Here is a 26,326-nt window from a genome sequence, read left to right as displayed (position 1 = left end):
AATGTTTTTGATGATTATGTGTTTTTTGCAATGTTGTAACCTGCCTCAAGCCATGAGCAGAGGTGGGTAAGAAATAATAATAATAATAATAATAATAATAATAATAATAATAATAATAATAATAATGTAGAGTCTCACTTATCCAACCTTCGCTCATCCAACATTCTGTATTATCCAATGCAGTCTGCATTGGATCCGCAGCTGTTTCTCTAGACAGCAATTCTATCTTTATTGTAATGTTTTGATACTAAATTCGTAAATACAGTAATTACTACATAATGTTAACATGTATTGAACTGCTTCTTCTGTTGTAAAACATGATGTTTTGGTGCTTAATTTGTAAAATCATTACGTAATTTGACCTTTAATACGCTTTTCCTTAATCCCTCCTTATTATCCAACATTTTTGCTTATTCAACATTCTGCTGGCCCATTTATGTTGGATAAGTGAGACTCTACTGTAATTGTTCTATTTTAGGTATTATGGATAGATAAGAGTCTGAGATACTGTTCTGGAGACTGGGAAGTGGTAGTTCCCCTCATTGATATTTTAATCAAATCCAAGCCTACATACATCAGTTATCTGTGATTATTATTATACATATAGATTTTTAATAAACAAAAATCAGTTAAAAACTAAGAGCTTTCATTTTTAAACAACTACTGTTTACAGCTTGTTAAATGTTTAAATATCTGTATGTTATGATTGATGTGGTTCTAAATTCTTAATGTATGTGGTAATGTAATGTAATATATTATTTATTGTAGTGGACTTGTGCCTCTCCACAATGCATGCTCCTATGGGCACTATGAAGTAACAGAACTCCTGTTAAAGGTATGTTCATTTAAGGTTTATTAATGTAATATGAAATGCATATCTGTAATAGTTAACATTTGATTTATTTATTGTTTGTGTGATATAGGGCATCACCACAGCATATAATGGCATAAATCCATTTGTTAATTTCAACTGGCGTAGATCCATTGAATCATTAGTAAAGGTAAAGGTTTCCCCTGACGTTAAGTCCAGTCGTGACCGACTCTGGGGGTTGGTGCTCATCTCCATTTCTAAGCCGAAGAGCAAGCGTTGTCCATAGACATCTCCATGTCATGTGGCCAGCACGACTGCATGGAGCTCTGTTACCTTCCCGCCAGAGCGGTACCTATTGATCTATTCACATTTGCATGTTTTCGAACTGCTAGGTTGGCAGAAGCTGGAGCTAATAGCGGGCACTCACTCCTCTCCCCGGATTCGAACCTGCGACCTTTCGGTCGAATCATTAGACGTGACATATGTTCCATCCATTTTCCTTGATTCTCTTGGTAGGACTAACAGATCATTTTAGTTTAATATGCTTAATTTAGTTTTGTCAGCAGACTTAAAAACTGTGAGATGAAAGATGGGATATAATTATTTTAATATATAAAATAGTCTTAAATTTATTTAGCATGTATCAGAGACAAACGTGACTTCATGACTTTTTTTGTTTAGAGGGATAAATAAATAACATCAATTCAATGAAGTCCATTCACCTTAAAAGAGAACTATTTTGTGTAGAGTCGCACATTTTGCTCGTAATTAACTGATGTCTTTGTAGTGACACAGCATGAATTGAAATGCTACTCTGAAAAATATTTAGAGCAATCTGTAAGAACATATTCTGCTACATCACCATAGCTCAAATTACTGAAGTCTATAGTCCTTTCTGCTGTGCCATTTCACTAAATAGTAAGGCAAAATGATAGCTAAGTTGGCCCATATTCTCCTTTGGTAATACTACACAGTGTTATCTCCTCACTATAGATATTTTTTCATACCAAACATTTTGTTCATGGATTAGCATGGATCTGAGCTGGTATTCTTAGCTCTCCTGTTTCAATAGATTATACTGAAATTGTATGCTTTTTAAAAATCCCATAACACATAAACCTAATTTTCTGAGATAAACTTCCCTTTCCAGTGCACATTTGTAGCAAGAGTGACATATTCTGCTAATCAAATACTGATAAAATTACTTGATATTATTAATTTAAGGTGTCATTTTTATGATAAAACACTTATTTAACACCAAATATAAAATGTGTTGTTAAAAATAATGTGTGTCAGTTTTTTTACTCATCTTATTTTCTTTCCTTCCTTAGCATGGAGCCTGTGTAAATGCAATGGATCTTTGGCAGTTTACCCCGTTACATGAAGCTGCCTCTAAGAATCGTGTGGAAGTTTGTTCTTTGTTACTCAGCCATGGTGCAGATCCAACATTAGTCAACTGTCATGGCAAGAGTGCTGTGGACATGGCTCCAACGCCTGAGCTGAAGGAAAGACTTACTTGTAGGTATCACTAGTGTGGAAAATGTGTCGTTCATATCTGGACAAGGATTTGTGTATGCTCTAATTTCTGCAAAGGCTGTAGGATGTGGCATTGAGAATCAACTTTTGTTTGTTTGTAAAGGAAAGACCATACTATACATTCTCTGTGGAATCTGAGACGTTATGGTAGGGTTTACTGCATAGGTTTTACAGTAGTGCAGGAGAGAGGGTTTTCAGTAGCTTCTTATCCACCCACTTAACTAAATGAAATGTGAAAATGTTTAAAATAATAAAATCTCTATATACCCGAGTATAAGCTGACCCAAGTATAAGCTGAGGCACTTAATTTTACCATTAAAAAATGGGGAACTTATTAACTCAAGTATAAGCCTAGAGTAGAAAATGCAGCAGCTACTGGTAATGCAGAAGCGCACCTCCCTCTCCTCTTCTCTTGGTACAGAGACCCAGCTGGGTTGTTGTGCTGAGAGGGAAGAAGAGGAAGGCATACAGCTTCGCCTCTCCTCTCTTGGCACAGCAACCCAGCTGGGTTGCTGTGCCGAGCGGAGAGGTCAGGCCTGGCCCGGTTGGAAGGTGCGTGGCTGATGAGCCATGCACCTTCCTGTCCTCCCCTCCCCTCTCGGCACAGCAACCCAGCTGGGTTGTTGTGCTGAAACGGGAGGAGGTGCACAGCTGGTAGACACCCTCCAAAAGGCTTCTTTCAGCTCCATGTCTTACCGCCAGGGCCCTCACTTGAGTATAAGCCAAGGGGGCCTTTTTCAACACTAAAAATGCTGAAAAATACTCGAGTATATACGGTATACAGAATTGAACATCATGTTCTAAAATCTTTGATTGACCAGAGTGAAGGCTGATGTAGTCCAGCTTTGCGATCCCACAGATACATACTACATGCTTTTGAGAAGCCCATAAATAGACTATGATGAGATTAGCAACATTGCATTGATATTCCTAAGCATCTGGTACTAGGAGGCACATTAAATTCAGTATTAAAAGTAATAATAAAGAGATGTTGATTGGTAGCCACTGACATTCTTCTTGAATTTGTCCAATCCCTTTCAGAACTGTTCAGGTTCCATCATTATATTTTGTAGTATCATACCAGCATTTGCCTTAATCCTAAATCATCCATCATTCAGTTCCGTATGATAAACCAGGGCTTGAGTATTATGAAAGGAGAAAAAACGATTTCCTGTACATTTTCATTGTATTATGCATATTTCTTTAACATTCCCCTTTGCTTATTTTTCTTGTCATAATTAAATTGTCCCACACATTATCAGCTTTTCTCCTTGTTCTAACATTTATCATGGTGGCTGTACATTAGGTCAGTATTTGCATTGAACTATTTATAGCAACACTAGATATGTCTTCTGGTCTGTCTCTGGGAACTAGACTTTATGACCATTCATGTATAAGTTGAAGGTTGTATGTGTGTTGGAGGGGGTGTTGGTTTTGGTTTTTATCGTAATATGAATCACTGTACTTGCTTTTGGGATCGTCATTGACCATCCTTTTGGAGGTTTTGTCATCTTTTTGTTTTAAACCATCTTATATTTGGCATTGCCAGCAAACATGGCCATATTATTGTTTCAGATCATTTTGAACAAATTAAAAAGCATTTTCTCCCAACACCAACACTACGGGGCCAGTTTATATTCCTCCACTGTGAGAACTGAACTTCTATTCTTATTACATCATTTCTATTCTTCAACTCGTTGCTGATCCATAAGAGATCTTATTCTCTCATCCCATGAGTACAAGGCTTGCTTCTTATAATTTATTGGAAGAACTTTAGCAAAAGCTTTTGACAAAGTCCCAGTAAACACTGTTTTATCAGATTCTCATGTTTGTTGACAGAAGTAAGTCTAAAGAGTTAGTGAGACAGTATTTACTTTTGAGAAGTCATCTTGATTAATCTTCAACAATACTTGTATTTCTGTGGCAGTATGACTTCATTTTTAAAAACAGCTTGGGCTAATATACTAAAAAATCATTAAGCTAATATAATTTTATTTACCCCCTAGATTTTTTACCAAAAACATGACATTACATTTGCTTTTTTCAAGTTGTCTAGTTATTCAGTCCCACCATAGCAAAATTTTCTGTATTTTTTACTCCAGTTGCTTCATATGGAAACTTCAAGAACTTCTAAATGGATTTGATCCTGTCAATGATTGCTGTTAGTCAGTTTTGCCAGAATTTTAACCGTTCTTTGACTCAGTTCCCCAGATTCTTTTCTTGAACATGTCAACTTAGGCTCAAGTATCTGTCCTGTATTTTCTTAGGGAAGGCAAACATAGAGAAATCTTTCAGTTTTACTGCAATGTGTGGATGCTATTCTTCTACATGACTTTATATCCAGCTGCTCTAAACTATAGTCAGATTCTGTTGGTTTTGACTTTTAGTGACCCTATGAATTAGAGACCAGCAAGATCTGTTTATTAATAGGTCTTGCAAACTGAGGGCTGTGACTTCCTTTATTGAATCTGTATTCTTTTCTTTTCTTGCTGCCTTCCACTTTATCAATTGGTATTGTCTTTTGCATGTCATATTGTGTCATGATATGTCCAAAGTATGATAGCTCCAGTTTAGTCATGTTGGCTTCTCGTAAGAGATCGGGGCTGATTTTCTCTCAGACTCATTTATTTGTCCTTTGGCATTCTCTGATACACATGCACATTTCCTCTAGCATGTTTGATATATGGAATCATCATTGTATTTCAATTGTAACCCAGCTTTTGCTTTTATCAGTTGTCATTCCAAGTTTTTATTTTCTGCTACTAATATTGTATCGTTTGCATATTTTAAATTGTTGGTGTTCCTTTCTCTAATTTTCAAAACTCTTTCCTCTGAATTTTATCTTTGTAGTCATGAATTACTGCAGTGTTCTCCCTTTAGCTGTCTTCTTGATTTGATTCTCTAGTTCACAACCCTCTTGAACATTTTCCCAAAAGAAATAAGAGCGATGTCTCCAGTATTAAATTATTTTAAGACCTTCTGTTGAAACTCACTGTTGTTTTCTGTTTGTGTCTGCTCCTTTTGATGTTTCTGGTTTGTTCAACAGTATATCTCCCCCACATACAACCTTCCTGTCCTCTCTCATAGAGTTCTATCCAGAGATCACTATCAGTGTGTTTTTCCTTCAAAGATGGCTGTTGTTATCTCAGTTTGACAAGTCTTTCATCAATATCTGCTTTGTGCTTTCATTGAAAACCAAGCAGTTCAGTTCTTTATGTGAGAGACTTTCATATGTGATATCCCTCTCCAAATATTTCCAGTGTGTGCATTTATCCCTTTGGCCTTTTCAGCTCTCTACTTCTACTTTATGTTTGTGTACAATTTTTGTTCTTTCCCCATTAAAATAATCTGAATTACTTGCATCCTGTCTCTGAGAGATGATTCAGTCAAAATGAAGTTCCCTATCTACTACTCGTGTTTTCCCATATTTCAGTTTAAAGCAGGGAAAGGGAAATAGCCCACAGGCATATAGCAGCATTTGTAGTCATCCCATCTAGCCCTCAGTGGTGTCTAAAGCCCCTGCCTTTCCTTGAAAACTAGTATGAAGTACTACCATACACTTGGTGACCTGATAGTCATGGCCGTATCCCTGGTGCTATTTGGCTTGCGGATTATTGTGTGGGTGGAAATCTGAGCTCCCACACCCAATTTTGGTTTTGCACTCCTTTCTAAAAAGCTGCTCTGTTTGGGCTCTTAATCACAAGCAGCCTGATTCTATATTTATTCAAGTGGATCCTCTCTTATAGAATCATAAAGGTGGAAGAGACTGCATGGGCCATACAGTCCAACTCTCTGCACCAAAAACTCAATCAAAATACCTCTGACAGATGGCCATTCAGCCTTTGATTAAAAGCATCCAAAAAGGAGCCTCTAGTCTACCACCCTTTGAGGCAGTGAGTTCCATTGTTGAATGGCTCTTATGGTCAGGAAGGTCTTTCTAATGTTCAAGTGGAGTCTCCTTTCCTGGAATTTGAACCCATTGCTCTGAGTCCTAGTCTCCAGGGCAGCAGAAAACAAGCCTGCTTCTTCTTCCTTATGACAGCCTTTCAAATATTTAAACATGGTAATCATGTCTCCTCTCCCTTCTGCAGGCTAAACATACCGAGCTTTGTTGTGCAAAGCTAGCTTGTTCCAATATCTTCTTCAGTGCTTAACAAATCTGAACTCCTCTTCTCGACACCACTATTTGCTCTGTACAATGAGACCCCACAGCTTTTCTTTCAAACTGATCTTCCCTGTGGAGTGACTGGCATTTGAGAGATAGCCACTTGTCCTCTCTGGCTTTCAGCCTCCTGCCTGGAAACCTAAATTTAGCTTTCAGGACCACAGGATGGCATCTCACATTATTATTATTGACATTAACATAACTGCTGACTCCCAGCCCTTTCTGCCAGATTATGAACTGGAAGGCGAGGGGAAGAAATGAATCTCCTGGTCTTCTTTATATTGTTACTAAATTCAAATATATGGTTAATTCATTTGTCTATTTTGCATCTTATTATGGAAATTGAGCACAACAATGGATTGTGTAATTTGTTTGTTCTTGAAACAGGGATCTTTATTTACCTCTAACCCAGAAGTATTGTTTTACCTTTGCAAGTGTCTCTTAGATGTGAGGACAGTCACTACTGCCCACTGGGAAAATAAATTTATCCTATTAGTGATGTATTTTTTCTAAATATATGTTATAGGAATCTGACACTTTGGAGCATTGTTTGTTTTCCTGCAGATGAATTCAAAGGACATTCCTTACTACAAGCAGCAAGAGAAGCTGACTTAGCCAAAGTAAAGAAGACACTTGCCTTGGAGGTCATTAATTTCAAGCAGCCGCAGTCTCATGAGACAGCACTGGTGAGAACGTGGAGTCACATTGCTTGCTTTCGGCAGTACTTTAGACTTTGTTTATGCAATTGTGGCTGAAGTTATTCACAGTTAAGACTGGCATCTTCAAGGCAAATTTAGTTCAGTCTGTTGCAATTGAGACTTGTTGCTTGACTTGCTAGTGACTTCCTTAGTTCTGAACCTAAGGAAGAGCACGTAGAAAGCATTTCCTTTGTTACTCACCCAATCAGAGCTGGGAAATGAGAATTCTGCCACTCAAAACTAAATTTGTGGTTGTTTCCTTTGAAATAAGTGGTGCAATCCTTCAAATAATGCCATGTCTTTTTGCAGTTCTAATTTTTTCAGCAGCCTTAAAATGTATCTGTTGGAAAGGGATGACCACAAATGGCCAATTGTAAGGAAAATATGTTTTTCTTTGAACAGAAATGAAATGGAGAATAGACTTGAAAAATCATGGTCTCTCACTTTTACCAAATCTGTTTGTGTGTGTGTGTGTGTGTGTGTGTGTGTGAATTTCTTTGCCATCCTTTGCTGTTATGAAATATTACATTTCCATTACTAGTGATCCTAGTACATTCTAACCAAGATTCCAGCTTATTCAGATACCGCAGAAGGATTGGTTTAGGACATTTTTCCTAACCTGGTGTCCTACAAATGTGTTGGGTTATAGCATCTACGGTGGGATTATGGGTATTGCAGTGCAGTAATTTTAGAAGGCAACCTTTTAAGGAAGATTGGGCTGAGCAGAGGGAATTTGTAATTCTTTAACCCCTGGCTGGAAACGTGCAGTATCTGAATTCAGGTGACAGTTGCTGTTGTCCCCTTATTTTGGGGTTAGCATACCTCCATGGTGAAACACTGCTGATATTAATTTAACTGCCTCAATGTACTCTGGGGCCCCAATGGAATATTGTTAGGCACCCTCACATTACACAATTATAGCACTATAATTCCACTTTAACTTCCTGTGGCATCCTGTGGAGTCTTGAGGTATGTAGTTTGTGGAAACACTAGCACCTTCTGGAAGAGAATTCTAACTATCCCTCCATAGGGGCTGGACAATAAGGAAGGGTTGGTTGCCATTTAGGGCTGGGAAGGGAATTTGCCTAGCTTCTGTGACACAGTTTTACCTGTCAAGATACAAACAGGCATGCAGGCAGGCTGGAGCAGAAGTGGGAGAGAGACAGAGGATGTGTAAACATTCATTCAAGAATTATACACACAGCTGGACCTTTGCTTCCTGTTACACAGCAGCAGTTTGCACTGCTCAGGAGGGAGGTCACAGTTCTGTTTCAAAAGCAGCTTGGTCCCTTGACACAGGGAATTGCTCTGATGTAGCTGATAATGCTTGGGGTGCATGCCCAGTTTTCTCCTGCTTACTCATGTCTCCTCCTTGGATTACCTGACAGCCCTGCATCCAAACAAGCAAAGTACTGTATTTCTTCCATTCTAAGACACACTTCATTTATTTTATTTCCGCTCCTTTCCACAGAGCTTCGTTTTTAGGCTTGTTCCTGGGGTTATTTGGGGTGCTGATTCAGAAAATTTCATTGGCTAGATCACATCAGCTCTAGATTATTAAATATAGTTTTCTGTGGGCAAGCAGATGGCGATTACTGGGTGGCATATGTTTTGTATCAAAAACTGGAGCTGATGTGATCTATCCAATGCAGTTTTCTGAATCAGTATCCTAAATAACCAAACTGAATCTAAAGTTGACCAAAAACTGATTCATAACACTTTTGGTACTAACGTTGGAGAGTGGACCCTGGTCAAAGTGGTCCCTGGTCAAAAAAAGGTTGGGAACCATTGACCTATATAAACATATCTTAAAAGTGAAGTGGGGGTGCATCTTAAAATCACAGGCATATCTTATGAAGTTTTGGTGGTGGTACTGAAATTAGGATGTGTCTTACAATCAAGTATTAAATATTACATATTGAGTGTTAATTTCCTTCCTTAGAGATACATTTTACTAGACTGTCTTTTTCTTGTCTTGCAGCACTGTGCTGTGGCTTCTCTTCACCCCAAACGGAAACAAGTAACTGAGTTGTTGCTTCGGAAAGGAGCCAACGTGAATGAGAAAAATAAAGAGTATGTCCATTCTTTAGAGTCACAGCTTTTATATAGTTATATAGAACAGCTAAGCTTTGAAAGCTATTTACCTATATCTGATTCTTTTGTCTTTTTAAATATAGCTTCATGACTCCTTTGCATGTCGCTGCTGAACGAGCTCACAATGATGTTATGGAAGTTCTCCATAAACATGGGGCAAAGGTAAATATTGGACTGCATCTTAAATTATTCTGTGCAGAAAAGAAGTAACCTTGGGTGTGAGTTCTGCATATATGCTACATTAGGGGACTTTTTCAAAATTCTGACAACTTTCCTGGAAAGAGTGGATGTTTAACCCTTATCTGTTCTCTTACATTCAAGTGTAGTTCATAACTTTTACTCCCTATGAGTTCTGAAAGATGTTTCTTGCTTAGACCTTTGAGTACATGTATGTGTGTGCTGTGTGTCTGGAAAGGTAGACTATGATCTGTCCTCTGATTTTTTAAATCTCTTCTTGAAAGTGGTTTTGACAAAACTCAAAGTTAAGGAATTTACTGAGTCAATTGTCCTCTGTACATTTTTGCCAGACGGTTTAGTGTTTGGTTTATAAGATTGTTTTGATACTAGACATGAAATGATAGGTTACCTTTTCAAGGTACCTTATCATAGGATAAAGAAGTATAGTGGCATATCTGGTATTACCACATCTGTGTCATCATATCAGCACTGAATTATCCTGAGTTTATGTCATATCTGGTCCAGTGGTCACCTTATGTGATGTAAGTTTCAGAAAGGATTGGATTATAAATTGACTTCTTAAATATTTCTCACCTCAACAAAAAAATTCCCATTGTGAGGCAGAGGATGCTAGTATATTTTTGTAACATGTTGTTTCTGCAGATACATTGATAAACATGGACAGATCAGAGAAGGTACACCCTGTTATTGGTTGAGGGTCAGACCCCTGAAATAGTCTTGCTTACATGAATACAGTTTTACTTTTGTGTTGCTTATCGAATGGTGACCTGAGAATATCTCTCATCACTTATTCCAGAATGGGCTGTTAGGGAAATGATGAAGTAGTTCATTACCTGGAAGATTTCATTGCCATTTACTTGGTTTGGTTGAGAGAAAAGGGTCTGAAGAGAGTTCTGTTTTCCCAACGGGAGCAATCAAAGTGATTCACTGAGAGTTCACCTTCAAGAGGCAAACCTGGATTCAAAGACGCAAAAACATTTGCAGTGGATGCCCAGGGCCTCTTTTCAACCCACTACAGGTCAACTGTGATAAATGCAGATTTATTTGTTTGGTTGGTTCATCTTTGTATAGAGTAGCAAGTTGCTTTTCTGGTGCATCTAGGGAGGGTATTTTTCTTAATTTCTGAGATTTGTTTCACAACAGTGGGATGCTGTACAAACATTCCCTGTGATATTAAATCCTTGTGTTTATTCATTTTGTCTTAAATTAGATAAATTAAATTTATTTCCTACATTTCTGCCAAAATTACCATCCAAAGCAAATTTTTAAGAAATGGAAGCATACAATATATAAGGTATGCTGTATTCCATTCAGATGCCAAAGTGCAGCAAGGACACATTGTTTCCTAATCTTGTTCTTAAGTGTGATTTGGCTTTGGAGAGATATTGTGAGTGCAAAAAAGGAAGCAATTTGTCCTATATAGATATAAGTGGATGAAACTGAACTGGAGAAGTTTCAGTGTAAACCTTTTTATGACATAGGAACGGAGAAGAGAGCATCATACTTTGTAGAATGTAATTGTTCTAAAAACATTCCATGCTAAATACTCCCCCAAGTCTTATCAGCCTTAATTATACCATCTATTAGCTGTCCATGATAAAAGTGCAATTTCAGAAGTTCCCTCCCAGAAAAATATTACATTACTTTGTAAGTTTGGATAATTCTCTTCTGTGTTTATATGGAAATTGTACTTCCAGAACAACCCCAAGCTTTAAAAATGCTTTACAAGAAATCTTTAATAATTGCACATATAATCCAGAATTCTGTTGAGAATTTCTGTTTCGTTTGTGGGAGCATGATTTCATTTTCTGCAGAACTGGTGAGCCATATTCAAATATAAAATCAGTAATTTCTGTAGCCCCATTTTTTATCTCAGTAACACCTACCTTCATATGAAAGTAGTGCATGGGAAGATTAATTAATCCTATCTTGGCCTATGACATACATGTTTCAACCAAGCAGGAAAAGTAATGAAATTACTCTGTTACATAATCTTTCTTGGTTCCTTCCCAAAAGAGCTTTGGAGAAGTCAGTTTGCAATGTAAAGCATTTGTTAATATTCCATATTACTAAATATATGTTTATATATCCCCTCTCACAGATGAATGCACTAGACACACTTGGGCAAACAGCTCTGCACAGGGCTGCATTGGGAGGTCACCTGCAGACTTGCCGGCTTCTGCTGAATTATGGTTCAGACCCCTCCATAATCTCCTTACAAGGTTTTACCGCAGCACAGATGGGCAATGAAGCTGTGCAGCAGATACTGAATGGTGGGTATTCTGTTGTTTGGAAATAAGTGATATTAATTGTGACTTCCAGAAAATGGTTTTTAATTAACATTTTAGATTGAATATTCATTTGTTTATCAGTCTCAAGGTGCTCCCAGAGTATCAGAAACATTAAAAAAATAGAGCAGTATGATCTTGGGAGCTGACAGGATCGGCACTGTTTAATACTCGGATAGAAGATTGTCAATGAATTATCAGGTCATGTAGGCTTTATTTCAGAGGAAAGAACTGGCAGAAGAACCTGAATATTCCTTGCCTAAGAATATCCAATCAATTGAATGGGATTGCCATAGATCAACAGGCAACTTGACATGCAGGCACGCAGGCATAAAAAAAAGAAGAACAGTATATAAATAAATTTTTAAAAGTCTCAGATAGGATAAAAACAAAGGATGTAAGCAAACACACCTTCACCTGATACCATCAGAATATCAAACTCAGTGTCAAAATACTTACCCTGAAAAGTGTGTAACAGAATAGGATATTACAACTAAAGCACCCCTCTCATCTTCCATGTCTATCAACATATCTGAAGAGACCTTTGAAGGAGGATGTTGTTTACACCCAGGCAACTGCTAGTGAGCAAAGGCAATTAAAACTGAATATTATTTGAGGCTCCAAAAGTTAGAATTGTGCTTGCAAATGGAACATGGGCTTGTGTGACTGGTTCCAAAGTGACAAGCCACGTTTGATATTCTTACCTTCAATTCAGCTATTAATTTCAATAGTTTGATCCAGTTCTAGTTTTTGAACAAAGCATGTGTAATCTTGGCTTGGCTGTCACCATCTAGGAGGGCTTATAGATGGTAAATGGTTCAAATGAAGCTATATAAGCCTCATAAAAAGAGAGAAATATATATTAGGACTGTCATTAATATTCACTAAGTATATTAAGATCAACAATAAACACCTGAATTCAGTCAAACAGATTACTTAAATAAAAAGTTCTCTTGTCAACATTTGCATTGCCATTTCCTTCCTCCTGGAGTGTTGAAACTTCCTGATGTAGTAGTTTCATTTTTCTTAGCCCTCTCTATATTCTGAGCCTCATTTCTCCATACTGCTGTTTAATCTTATTGGGCAGAGAGAGCCATAGCTAGGGCAGACTGAGAATGGTGGGGAAATGGACAGTTGAGAAAATTATAAAGAAGAACAATGTTAAAATGGCATGAATATATTTGCAATGAATGTTAAAAATTTCCAAACTTAAAATGTTTTCAACTTCCAGAATGACATGCAAAGGAAAGCAAGCTTATCTGTAACCTCTGATAGCTCATTTGTTCCTCCCCCCTCCCCAACAGTTCCTATGATTTTACTTCATTGATTTTATTTTGAATTTTGTACTTGTATCTTGTAGCTGTTTTCCCTAGGGTTAGGCAAGTGGAAAATTAGAGCTTCTTGAATGAGTTTCATTAATATTTTAATGCTTGTTTTGATGTTCATCATAAATAGGGATTATAGAAACATAGATCATATGGGTTAAGAATACATGTAAACACTGAAATAATTTCAGATTCCATGTTAAATGAGGAAGTTAAAAGCAACTGAAATCTCTTGCTTTAAAGCATCTGTTTAATTACCAAAGAAAAGTGAAACCATTTATTCAGAATATGTATTCCTGCCCAGTTAGATCACATCTTAAATTATTATACTATAATTTCTGATATCATAAAAAGTTCAACTTTGTTGGAATATTGTCTACTATTTCTGACCTTATAAGTTGAATCCCCCCCTCAATACCGTAAAACACCTGTGTATCATATAATGACTGAATTAACCCTTTTTTGTCCTGCTGCTTGAAATGCTGAGCATCACATGACTTGTCACCTCCCTAAACCTGTTGATGCTTGATAAGTACTTAAAGTTGGACTTCTGCATAGACCTTTGATCACAAGAACCTAGAACCAATGTGTCATATATAGAGGTTATCTTTTCTCTCCCCGCTAGAAGAAAATGTATCCCTTCCTGTCTCAGCTGAAGGAAGTCATTATATTTAATGATGATGATGATGATGATACACTTTATTTATATGCCACTCTATCTCCCTGGAGGGACTCAGAGCGAATTACAGAACATATAAGGCAAACATGCAATGCCTTTACGCAATGACATACAATACACAGACAGAGGTAAAGGTCTTCCCCCTTTTGCATCTCCGTGTCCGGAGGCGAGGCGAGGCGAGGCTCAACTTCCGGCCACGGGGAGGTGCTCTTGTTCCATTTTTTTCATGCCTAGGAACCTGTTATCCATAGATATCTCTGATCTGTTGCCAGCATATTTTGCATATCTGCACAAGGCACCCTTTTACCTTCCCACTTAGGCGATACCCATTGACTACTTGCATTGCATGCTTTTTAACTGCTAGGTTGGCAGAAGCTAGGGCTGACAGTCGGGAGCTCACACCGACTCGCGGCTTTGAACTGCCAACCCTCCAGTTGACAGATTTTCTACAGTTAACAGTTTAACTACGATTCACAATAATCAGAATTGTTTCAGAAAAAGACACATCTGCCATCATGTTGAGCAATCAAAGTTAAGACTAGTTGGGCGGTTCCCACCCAAAAGGAAAGAGGTTGTAATTAGGTTTAAATTTCAGCAAAGAGAAAAATTAATTTAAAGGATATTTTAAAAAACTAGTTTCTACTTGGTTACAAAAATAAACCATTTTTGTCTAACGTAGCTTTATGTAGCACTATAAACTACTTCACTTACATCCAGTAAGCATTGCCTCCCCCTAATAAAAGATGAGGCTGAGATTGCCAGAATTTGACTTTATAGACTATAAAGCATGAGATTTGAACCAGGATTTTCTTGTTTATAGCTGAAATTGCAATCTTCTATCACCAGCAACACTGTTTTAAAAAAGAAAATCCAAACTGCTTTTATAAATCTAGGATGCTTATATATTTCTTCTCCATCACATAGAGAATACCCCTGTACACACATCTGATGTGGACTATAGACTGTTGGAAGCCTCTAAAGCTGGAGACTTAGAAACTGTGAAGGTAGGTCAGAGCAAATTCCTTCTGTTATGTATAATATATTACTGACATTTCTTGTGCTGTGTAAGAAATATTTTGGTGATCAAAATCAGATGTATTTGCTATATATAGTGCTTGCACATGGGATGTGTTTTGTAATATAGGTGGATGATAAATAGATGTAGACGAGTGTTTCGGAATCAGTGGATAAACATTTGAATCAAACAGAAATGGATTTAGGCTGGGGGTTTTTAAAAGCATGTATTGTGAATTGATCTTATTTCATGTAAAGAGAGATGAAATAGCATTAGAAATTATTATTTGTATTAAAAGCAGCTAAGTTGAAACGTGTGATATACAATGGCATACCATATAAATTCTTATAAAAGCAATTCTTATTTCTTTCAACCCAGTCTTATGCAAGCTATTAAAATAGCAGACTAGTTTAAAAGCACCTTAACATTTTTATCATGCCTTTTCAGTCATTTTTGCCATGTTGATGCATTTTATTTACTATATTTGTACACTCCTTGCTGTCCAAACATCCATGGTAGTTTATAATTTGAAAATACTAGAACAACAAGTTCGCTTGGATTGATGGCAAGAGCTTCCTGCTCTGGGCTTCCTCACATAAGCTTAGAAGCTGATGTATTGAGCACAAGAGTGATCTATCTTGAATTGCATGATGGATATCTTTTGTCTTCATTTTCTCCCCACAGCAACTCTGTAGTCCCCAGAACGTGAATTGTCGAGATTTGGAGGGGCGTCATTCAACTCCGCTGCACTTTGCAGCAGGTTATAACAGAGTGTCAGTAGTGGAGTACTTGCTTCACCATGGAGCAGATGTGCATGCGAAAGATAAAGGGTATTTATATTTTTCAGTTTCTTGTTTTGTTCCTGGGTGGAATGGATTCCTTCTCAAACTATTTTCTAAGCTCTCCGGGTACAATCCAGAGGTCCTCTTTAAATGCTGCAGTTCTTACAGTCAACAAAGTCTCTTGTGGAAGAGGTCTCTTGTTCTTCCTTCATTGTCATCTCCTGTTTCTCTGTATTGATTATTATAGTAGTAGGTTATCCTGGATATAGTAGATTATTATACTAGACTAAATTTAAATGTCTTAACCCTTACCCACCATTGAGGGATGCTATTTTGGATGCAAGATTGCTGTTCCAGCATCTTGTTTGTGAAAAATGTGACATAGTAATGAAACCTGACTCCTGAAATTTGAGGCAACTCTTTTTCAGCTTCTTCTCATATATTAATGTAAATGTTTAAAAAGTAAAGTTGATGAAATAGATTTTTGCAGAGTACCGCAATAGTTTCCCATGTATTGCGAAACAATCTGTTTTCAGAAATGAAACCCTTTAAAAATGATCCTTGTGAAATTCTGCAAATAATGGAAGGTACCCACAGTTGAAACAGTGGAGAGGAATATTGAATTATGTATTTCATGTTGCTGATTTTTGGACTGTGATGGTTTTCTTAGCCTGCAAAGCAATATGGCCCATGGCCAGGAATTATTGCTTTTATAGAAATCAAAATGGTCAGGCACCAAATGTGTACATCTCTTCCTCAACATAGTGTTCTACAGATGTTTTACACCACAATTTACATCAACTGTAACCAGCCTAGTCAGTGGGCCAGGCTGGTGGAAATTGCAGTCCAACCCATTTGAAGGTCCTTGGTTTGGAAATGATATTTGACAACTCAATTCTTTGTATCTAGCTTATAGCCTTTCACATAAAGCTCATGGGATGGAGCACACATCGATTTAAAATGTTCTCTGCATGAAAACCTACCATGTCCGGATATGATTTCACAGTAGTCCAGGAAAAAAATACTCATGTCACTCTAGTCCTGTAAACTACTCTGCAGGCTGGATTTGGCTATAATCATTCACTTAAGCTTTGAACAGCTCTACTGGGTAAAAATTGGCAGATACTAAGATAGAAAAAGTATGATCACAGATCTGCAATACAAATGGTATTTGTTTCTAGCATTACCTTTTCTTTACAGCAGTCATTAGGACCTGATACTAATTTAATACATGCAGTTTCTACGTATTATTAGATAGGACCTGAATGATATCATTTAGAAAAGATAACTGCTAATTGTCTTGAAGGATTACTGCTGTTTTTACATGTTTAAATCTTGTTGTATGTCACTGACACATTTCTCTATTCAATTTAGTGGCTTAGTACCCCTGCATAATGCCTGTTCATATGGACACTATGAAGTGGCAGAATTGTTGGTGAGACATGGTGCTTCAGTCAATGTTGCAGATCTCTGGAAGTTTACTCCACTGCATGAAGCGGCAGCAAAGGGAAAATATGAAATCTGCAAGCTTCTTCTAAAAGTATGTACTTTCTAGATACAGATCTAAATAATTTAGAATTTTATTTTATCTGATGTATCTTTGGAAATAATAATTTGCATTTGCAGTCTGCAATAGGCACTTGAAAAAAGAATTTCAGACATAATTATTGTGTTGAATAATAGCTGCAGCAGTTAAGATAAATTGTCAGAAATAAATATGTTTGGCATTGTAAAGATGGAATCATAATTTCTAAATCTCAATAACCTCCAACTGTTCTATACTTGAGTTACAGAATAAGAATCTTGTGATTACTACCTTATGTATAAGTCCAGTTGCCAACATTGTGAAGATAAACTCAGGCACTCCTGTTTAGGCTCTTGGCTAAAAGGGAGGTTTTTATATAATTATATGGAAACAAGGATTGGATCAGAATTCCCTGCCATAGTCTACAAAAAGACAGACATTCTGTCTTGGGGAAACTTGCTTATACAGCTCTGTCATTTTGTATTCAGATTACCATTTGAGAGTTCTGAATGTGTCCACTTGAAGCAAAACTTTGACATGCTAAGATAAATAAATAGGATAGTGAAACTTCTAGTTGTGATGGCAGAGCATGAAAAGGAGAGGATATATGAGAAATCTCAAGTGAAAACTCCCTGAGTCCTGCCTAAGTCCTTTGCAGAGGCCTAGAGATGCCTTAGATTTGCTGAATTCTTTGTATTGAGTGTTGCCAAATATAATATGTGTTCATAGGTTGATAATTCAGCTTTTATATTCCTAAACGCTTGCCATCCAAAAAATACTCCTGGGAAGCTCATAAGTAGGATACAAGCATAGTCCTTCCTTATTTTCTCCACTAGTATCAACAGGGCAGTGTTAGTCCATACTGTGCCAATCATTGGGTGTTCACGGATTGCTAGCAGTGAATTAAACCTAAAAAATGTATTACTTTCAAATGAGCACATTTTGAAGCTCATTTTAGGAACCTTATCTAGTTTTGCAGGCGGAATTGATGTAAAGGGATAGAGATTGTCCACTCCATCAAATTATCAAGACATTTCCTTTTGATATGGAGATGTAGCACTGTCCATTTCATATCTGGATTCTGTAGTAGGGGGAAGAGAAGGCTTCTCTATTTGTCTAAAAATCAAAGCAACTGTATTTTTATTTGTAGATGATGCACCAAGTAGGTTTTCCCCTGTTCCTGTGGTATCAAAATGCCTTTTATGAAAGGACATTTTTCATGTAGAAAATTTGAAAAATTGTGTTTAGTATAGACTGTGTTATGATAAATCAGTATTTTTTTTAGAAGAAACTACCTTCCTCCTTTCTTCCTTTCTTTTTTCTGAATGAGTTGTATAATATGCTCACCTTGATCCAACAGGAAGAGATCAGCATGCAGCTGATGTGGGTGTCTCTCCAGACACGTAACACAGTGCTCATCTCATCAGCATTGAATTTAATGCTGCATTTGCTGTAGATGGTGCTGCACATTCACATCTGGGGACGACTCATCACATGCAATAAAGCGTGCCTGGAGCTGGAGTAGGGCCAATTCATTTTAATGCCCCCAAGCTGCCTAATCAGACTGAAAGATAGGAAATAATTGAATGGATTAAACAGAGGAAAGCAGATTTAGTTCTTTGCAGAAAAAGCATTTCAGGCAACCAGAATCTCACTGTTTAAAGTACCATATATATAAAGAAGATTTTCTTGGCTTCTGCTGTGATAACAAGGGAGAGAAGGCTCATGTCTTCCAACAAATGATACTTTGGCAATAATAAAGTAATAAAGTAAGGCTATGTGTTTCTAAGAGGAAATATTGAGGAAACAGTACTGATAGTATTGTCGAAGGCTTTCATGGCCGAAATCATAGAATCATAGAGTTGGAAGAGACCTCATGAGCCATCCAGTCCAACCCCCTGCCAAGAAGCAGGAAAATCACACTCAAAGCACCCCTGACAGATGGCCATCCAGCCTCTGCTTAAAAGCCTCCAAAGAAGGAGCCTCCATCACACTCTGGGGCATAGAGTTCCAGTGCCAAACAGCTCTCACAGTGAGGAAGTTCTTCCTAATGTTTAGGTAGAACTACAGGAAACTAACTCCTTTCCTGTAGTTTGAAGCCATTGTTCTACATCCTAGTCTCCAGGGCAGCAGAAATCAAGCTTGCTCCCTCCTCCCTATAACTCCCTATAATCTATCATGAGACATGGCTATCATGTTTCTTCTCAGTCTTCTCTTCTGCAAGCTAAACATGCCCAGCTCTTTAAGCCACTCCTCATAGAGCTTGTTCTCCAGACCCTTGAGAACAAGCCCAGGCCATACAGTCCGGAAAACTCACTGGGTTGCTGTGAGTTTCCGGACTGTATGGCCATGTTCCAGAAGCATTCTCTCCTGACATTTCCTAAAGGAGTAGTTTCTGTGAGCTTCATGGCCACATCTGTGAATTTCATTTCCCTCTTTTAAGGTTTGTGGGATTTATATGCATTAACTTGTGCCTAAGGTGTATTGTGACCCATGTTTTTATGTTTGGATGGGATTTCTCAGTGGCTATCTGTCATTTTGGGACTGCGATAAAAAGATGTAAACCTTTCTGGATTTTGGCATAGCCTCACTTCATCCACTCAGTCTAAATTTATTTTGTAAGGGTTTTGGGTTTGTTCGTTTTTTTGTTTTTTGGTTTTTTGCATCATGGGCCTATCTTTTCTTTTCTGTGACATGCCATATATGATGGTGGTAATCAGGGCTGTAGCCAAGGGAGTGGGGGTTAGGGGTTTAAACCCCTCTCCCTGAATTTTTCAGGTTTTTTAAAAAACCTGGCTTACTCATGAATTTTGACTGGTTAACCAAATCCCCATGAGCGTCCACTGAAGTTTATCTGCCTTGTCCACTGAAGTTTATCAATGGAGTCTGATTTCTAAATTATTTTGTGTTATGGAACTACTCTTCATGATTCACTAAAAAAAAAAGTTTCAAACCGCCCCTGAATTTTTTTTCTGGCTATGGCCCTGGTGGTAATAGTATAGTATAGCTGGCTCATTCTGTTCTATTTGGGGGATTAGGGCAGGAAAAGAAAGGGAGACCTCAGCCAGCCTACATTTGATTTCTTCTAGTAAACAGTAGAAATTGTGTGTGTTTTTATAGCATGGAGCAGATCCAACAAAAAAGAACAGAGATGGCAATACGCCGTTAGACCTGGTGAAGGAGGGAGACACAGATATACAGGATCTTCTGCGAGGTGATGCTGCTCTACTGGATGCTGCCAAAAAGGGCTGCCTGGCACGGGTTCAGAAGTTGTGTTCTCCAGAAAACATCAATTGTAGAGATACCCAGGGACGGAATTCTACCCCACTTCATCTTGCTGGTAAATAGTCGTCACAACATTTCTCTGTCACACAATGCATAATTTATTCACATAAAATTGTCTTGGAAACTCACATCTACCCAAAGAGCCATGTATTGAATGCAACAGGAAATTAGAGCTTAAAATTTCAATTGATTTGATTTAACTGCTGAATTTGCTGTTGATGCATTGTTCTTTTAAAATGTAGCTGGTTACAATAATCTGGAGGTTGCTGAATATCTTTTGGAGCATGGTGCTGATGTCAATGCTCAAGACAAAGGAGGATTAATTCCGCTGCATAATGCAGCATCCTATGGGGTAAGCATTTTTTTTTACTAATGTTTATTTTTTCAAGATGCATATTCTACTTTTTTGTAATTAGTTCAGCTTAATGTGCAGAATAGCACCAAAATAAGTAATGAAAAGCCATCAGTAAAACAAGCAGCAAAGAAAGTAGTAGCAGTGCAAATGTGCCTGAGATTTGCTGTCTCTACATACATTTGCAATTGTAAAATGTTGGCATCGCCTGGCAGTCTAATTACTAACTAACCTAACAAAAATATCACTGATTGGGAGTGAATAGATAATTTAACAATTTCTAACTGTTCCTATAGTCATGCAACTATTTTGTAAGCAACTGGTTGTGAATTTATTGCCTTTGCACTTGTGTGGAAGCAGGTGAAACTCAAAACTAGGTCAGATGTTATGGAGATGAGGGATTCCTAGCCTCTTTCATATGGTTTCTTGATGACAAGCAATTTGCCAGCATTATTCAGTGTCAATTTATCAACATAGATATAGATAGGTGTATCTACTTTAGGACAGCTCTAGGTTAATTGTAACTGAATAAATATTGCCCTAACTAATTGCACAGCCACGTCTTTATTGTTCATTTCTCATGTTGATTCTATTAATTCACTATGTTATTTATGGAACGTATTACCTGTTTTAATGATTATTGTGTTATTTGTGAATTTTTAATTGCTTCTCTTAATTGGGTTTTTTTACTGCTGTTTATTTTTATTTTGTTTTTGTTTTTGTCTTTGTAAGCAGCCCTGAGTCCCTTCAGGGAGAGAGGACAAGTTATCCATGAAGTAGTAGTAGTAGTAGTAGTAGTTGTTGTTGTTGTTAATAATAATAATATTATGGTAGGGGGCACAGACAGTCTCAGATTGTAGTGTACTATACATTACATAGGCCCTGGGTCCTCCCTGTGCATTTTTTTGTTCATATAGCTGTACATAGTCGTAATGCCTTAACAAATTTCCAGCACTGAAACAGTCATTTTTCTTGGAGTTTAAAATGCATCAGTTGAGCATTCTAGTTTTTATTTTTTACTGAGAATGTTGTGAATGTACTCTTTTTTATTCTCTCCTATTCTCCCAGCATGTAGATATAGCAGCTTTGCTGATTAAATACAATACCTGTGTAAATGCTACGGATAAATGGGCATTTACTCCATTGCATGAAGCAGCTCAGAAAGGAAGGACGCAGCTCTGTGCTCTGCTATTAGCTCATGGAGCAGATCCAACAATGAAGAACCAGGAAGGTCAAACACCTTTGGATCTGGCCACAGTAAGTTCTTTTTTAAAAGACACAGTGGTTTTTTCCATACTTCTATCCAGTAGCTAGTGTGGTGCCATTTTATTTCCTCAGTCACATTTATATTTTGATTCTTACTCTTAAGACGCTCAGTGTCATATGTGAGATTGAAATGACTCCAGCCCTTCAGATGTTCCTGAGGGGATATTTAAGCTGTTTGTGTAATTCATCCAATATCACATATGAACTTAAATACTGAATACTTTCGTCTGGACCTCACCAGTCTAAATCTGACATTTTCATTACACCCTATTGGCTGTGATGTGGGGCTTCTCTTGTTTGACATCATTGGTAGGGTAGAAGTGTGAAGACTTTTTTTAAACAGCCTTTCACAGATTGTCAGCTTTGGCTGTAAACTCTTCACAAATACAGGTGACAGTATGATAGACATTTATTGTGCTTGACAGTTGCTTCCTTCCCTTAATTAGATTTTGATCAAATTACTTCAACTTCAGCCTGAAAAAACAATGGCTGCACTTAAAATGTTGGCATGCTTGAATATAACTTCTGAGTAAAGTATGATAGATTTAAAAATCATTTGTCAAAATTTGTTTTTCCAGCTTGCGAGATTTTAAAGAAAACAGCAAATGCCTTTCCAAGTTCAAAGCTTAGTGTAGGACCTCACAAATAAATATCTGCTTTAAGACAAACACTTGTTTGTGAGATTAGAACAGTCTGTCTTCAAGAAACAGCTGATCACTCAATTTAATTATTTGTAAACACTATTTTCATATTAATTTCTTTTTCAGGCTGATGATATCAGAGCGCTTCTGATTGATGCAATGCCTCCAGACGCCTTGCCAACCTGCTTTAAACCTCAAGCTACTGTAGTTAGTGCCTCTGTCATTTCACCAGCATCAACTCCTTCCTGTCTATCCGCTGCCAGTAGCATAGATAACCTTGCAGGACCTCTAGCAGAGATCGCCGTAGGAGGTGCATCAAATGCTGGTGACGGAGCAGCAGGAACAGAGAGGAAGGAAGGAGAAGGTAACTTTGTTGATTGTGCAAACATACTGAGACTGCAATCCTAAACTCAATTAGCAGGAGTCAGCATCTATTATAGGAGGGAATAAATTGTGGTCCTCTAAATGTGGATTGACTCCAGCTTCCATCACCTATTATTATTATTTACTTTATTTTTACCTTACCTTTCTCACTGTGGGGACTCAAGGCAGCTAACAACCATGCACTTTGATCCCCATTAAAAAAAAAGTGAAGACACAAATTTAAATTTGTAAGGTATTTTTAACAAAGTTTTGTGATGACGGTCGCTTAGAGGAAGCCAATATATTTTTGCATGTTTACTTTGGTGGTAGCCATTGGAAAACACTCTACATGTAAGTTGGTATAAAATCACAGATTCATACAAATAGAAGAAAGATTCCATCCCCATTTAATGCAACATAAATATATGCTGGAGTAATTATGCTAGCTGCCACACTTGTGCTACCAATTGCTCAAAAGGCTGACATCCTCAAGCTCACCCATTGCACAACGGTGCGTTAGATCTCTAGCCACCCAAAAGAGAGAGAGGAAGTTGTGTGTGTCTTAGCAGAACAATTTCCTGCACTGAAAATGCACTTAGGTAACATCCGAGAAAACACAACTGTTTGTGCAAAGGTTTTTATATTATTGTGGTCCCCTGACCATAGATTTTAGCCATCGATTTTAATGTGGAATGGGAGAAGTAGCAGGAGGCTGTGTTTCTTGATTTATTGAGTATGTATTTGCTCATTGTCTCCTGTAAAAGATACCTTGACAAATGTCTCTTATTTTCTAGTTGTTGGACTTGACATGAACATCAGCCAGTTCCTGAAAAGCCTTGGTCTGGAACATCTTCGGGACATCTTTGAAACAGAACAGGTATCATTTATCTCACTCCAAATCACTGTTGTATTTGTGTACATATTATGTGCAGAATAGAAACAGCAGGAAGTTTTGGCTAAAAAGGGCTGATTCTACTATCTGGCAGAATGAGATGGTCACCAAAAAGGCTCCAATTGTTAGCTAGTTATTGTGCTATTGTTGTGAAATTCTCCTTGCTGACAGGATGGGGAGAGGTGCTCGTGGGATTTTCTGCATCACGTATCAAATTTGGCTGGCTTTAGGATGGTGCGCCTTGATTTGGGCAGTTGGGGAGTATTTGCTGTTCCATCTCAGATCAGTAAAATATTTCAGGCCAGCTCTGGATTTGAAGGCTTTTTCTCGGTCAGTAGCCTCACATCCTTTCCAGACTGAGGCAGAATTCAAAAGCAGATGGTTTTTATGGTGCAGCATCTGTTGTTCAAGGCAATAAATGGAAAAAAAAGAAGCAAAAAGATTTAAATAGGTCTTTGGATCCCAGCCATTGAATTGAATCCAGATTTGTGCTCAGCATAGTCCTGCTTGTGCTAGAGCAAAAGAGCGAAGTAGCAGTGTTTGCCAAGATGTGCTTTACTAGAGTTGGGGAAGCTGGGGAGTTATAGAAAAAGAGAGATTGGTGACTTTGTTGCCCTGCTGATTTGTCTAACTGGGGAGCCCCTGCTAGATTCCATTTGGTCCATGAATGAAGGAATCTAATCAGAAAGGCATGCCTCCATCTGACTCATTGCATTTCGCTTATATTGGTGGAATTTAAAGATCCTTTTAGGCTGTAATACGGCATGAGGGATTATGTAGAAGAAGCAATAATCCACTCTAGCTCTGGCAGAGTACAGATCAGTCTACTTTCCTTTCATTTCTCTTACTTTGCCAGGTAATTCGGATACCAACTTATTCCTATCTTAAAAAGAAAGAACAAATTGTTTTTTTAAACAATGCCTTTAAATTTTATAAGGTATTCTTTTCTTCCAGGTATTTATTCAGTAGAGTGAACAAAACCTAGAAATTTTAAAAACAAATACATTCAGATACCTAATTCTGTTTTCAAAATTATTCACTAAGCCAGGAGCACAAAACCAAAATTGACTGGAGGATTTGTGAGGCAGTTCCATCAGATAAAAAGAGCCTGTATTAATAGGCCTTAATCCCAATTCCTTATGCTAGTGGGATTTGCGTAAGTGTTGGTTTAATATTCAGCAGTTGATTGATTGGATCTGTTTTAATTGGAAATGGTAATTGGATTTAGGCCAGAATGTTTTATGTGTACCTCCAGATGTCATATGTTAATACTACTTGAGTACCCCTTATCTGAAATGCTTGGGACTGAACGTGTTATGACTTTTGACTTTTAGAATACCTGTATTTACATATAGGTGCATAATGAGGTATTTTAGAGATATAACCCAAGTCTAAACATGAAATCAATGTATATGTCATATGTACAAAGCCTGAAGGTAATTTTATACAATATTTATATGCACATGGAACAACATTTGTATATATTGAACTATCAGAAAGCAAAGGGTCACTATTTCAGCCAATCATATGGACAATTTTGGAGTATTTTAGATTTTGAAATGCCAGATAGGGGGTGATTGACTCTCAAATCTGAAAAGTTAAATTCTCCCCTGGATCTTTTACATTAAGATTTCTCAAAACATTTGTATAATACTGCAATAACAAAAAGTGGTTCTACATATTTATATATTCAAATGTGTGTTTGGGATGCATATCTTTCCTTAAAAGAAAAAGCATATTATTGAGTTTTTTAAATTTTCTTTGACTAGAGATGAAAAAGAGAAAAAGTCGACATCAAGCGATAGGAATATCCATTTAGAACCTTGTCAGATTATTCCTGTCTCATTCTAATCAATGAATAAAAACCTCACCTTCTATTTTGACTTGAGTTGCATTCAGAAATGAAACAACAAGGGGGGGCAAATGAAGAATGCAACGCCCCTGTCATTTTGGGGTGCTTGAACTGGAGTGGAATAGTGGAGACCATTTTTAATAAACCCCTATTAAAAATTGCCATTGCAGTCTTTGTACAGACAAGCTTATACTAGAAGCTTGGCCTTAAAAAAAGATGAGACAAGAAGGAAAGAAGGGTTGCTTCTCTCCTCCACCCCTTTGTGCAAGGATGGGGTCATAGGGGAGAACATCTCCTCTTTGTCTCTTCTCACTGCCTTTGTACTTGGTCCCTGTTGCAACATTGACCCATGTATAAGTTTTTAATAGCCATGATATTTAATTCTGTTTTAATTTATCTATTTGTAGATTTTAAATTGTACTGAAATGCTTTTAATGTAAGCCACTTTGAGTCTCCTTGTGGAGAGAAAAAGTGGAGTATAAATAAACAGAAGAAGAAGTCGATTCCCATTTCTGGAGGCTGATTTTTTGTCAAAAATCTTTCGACTTATACACAAATA

At 37.4% G+C, this 26,326-nt stretch overlaps 1 protein-coding gene across 1 annotated transcript in view; it reads left to right on the top strand.

The window, feature by feature from the left end:
* tnks (tankyrase) overlaps positions 1–26,326 on the top strand; it is a 90,596-nt gene that overhangs the window by 49,293 nt on the left and 14,977 nt on the right. The window contains exons 7-20 of the mRNA XM_008116639.3: positions 769–835; positions 2,143–2,329; positions 7,077–7,198; positions 9,192–9,283; positions 9,388–9,466; positions 11,604–11,775; positions 14,719–14,798; positions 15,494–15,639; positions 16,966–17,131; positions 20,237–20,456; positions 20,644–20,753; positions 21,822–22,010; positions 22,787–23,024; positions 23,818–23,900. Of these exons, the coding sequence (XP_008114846.2) occupies positions 769–835; positions 2,143–2,329; positions 7,077–7,198; positions 9,192–9,283; positions 9,388–9,466; positions 11,604–11,775; positions 14,719–14,798; positions 15,494–15,639; positions 16,966–17,131; positions 20,237–20,456; positions 20,644–20,753; positions 21,822–22,010; positions 22,787–23,024; positions 23,818–23,900 (1,951 nt within the window). The remainder of the gene's footprint in view (positions 1–768; positions 836–2,142; positions 2,330–7,076; positions 7,199–9,191; positions 9,284–9,387; positions 9,467–11,603; positions 11,776–14,718; positions 14,799–15,493; positions 15,640–16,965; positions 17,132–20,236; positions 20,457–20,643; positions 20,754–21,821; positions 22,011–22,786; positions 23,025–23,817; positions 23,901–26,326) is intronic.

Source organism: Anolis carolinensis, chromosome 2 (assembly GCF_035594765.1).
Source record: "Anolis carolinensis isolate JA03-04 chromosome 2, rAnoCar3.1.pri, whole genome shotgun sequence".
NCBI lineage: Eukaryota > Metazoa > Chordata > Lepidosauria > Squamata > Dactyloidae > Anolis > Anolis carolinensis.
This window is presented reverse-complemented; position numbering and strand designations above follow the sequence as displayed.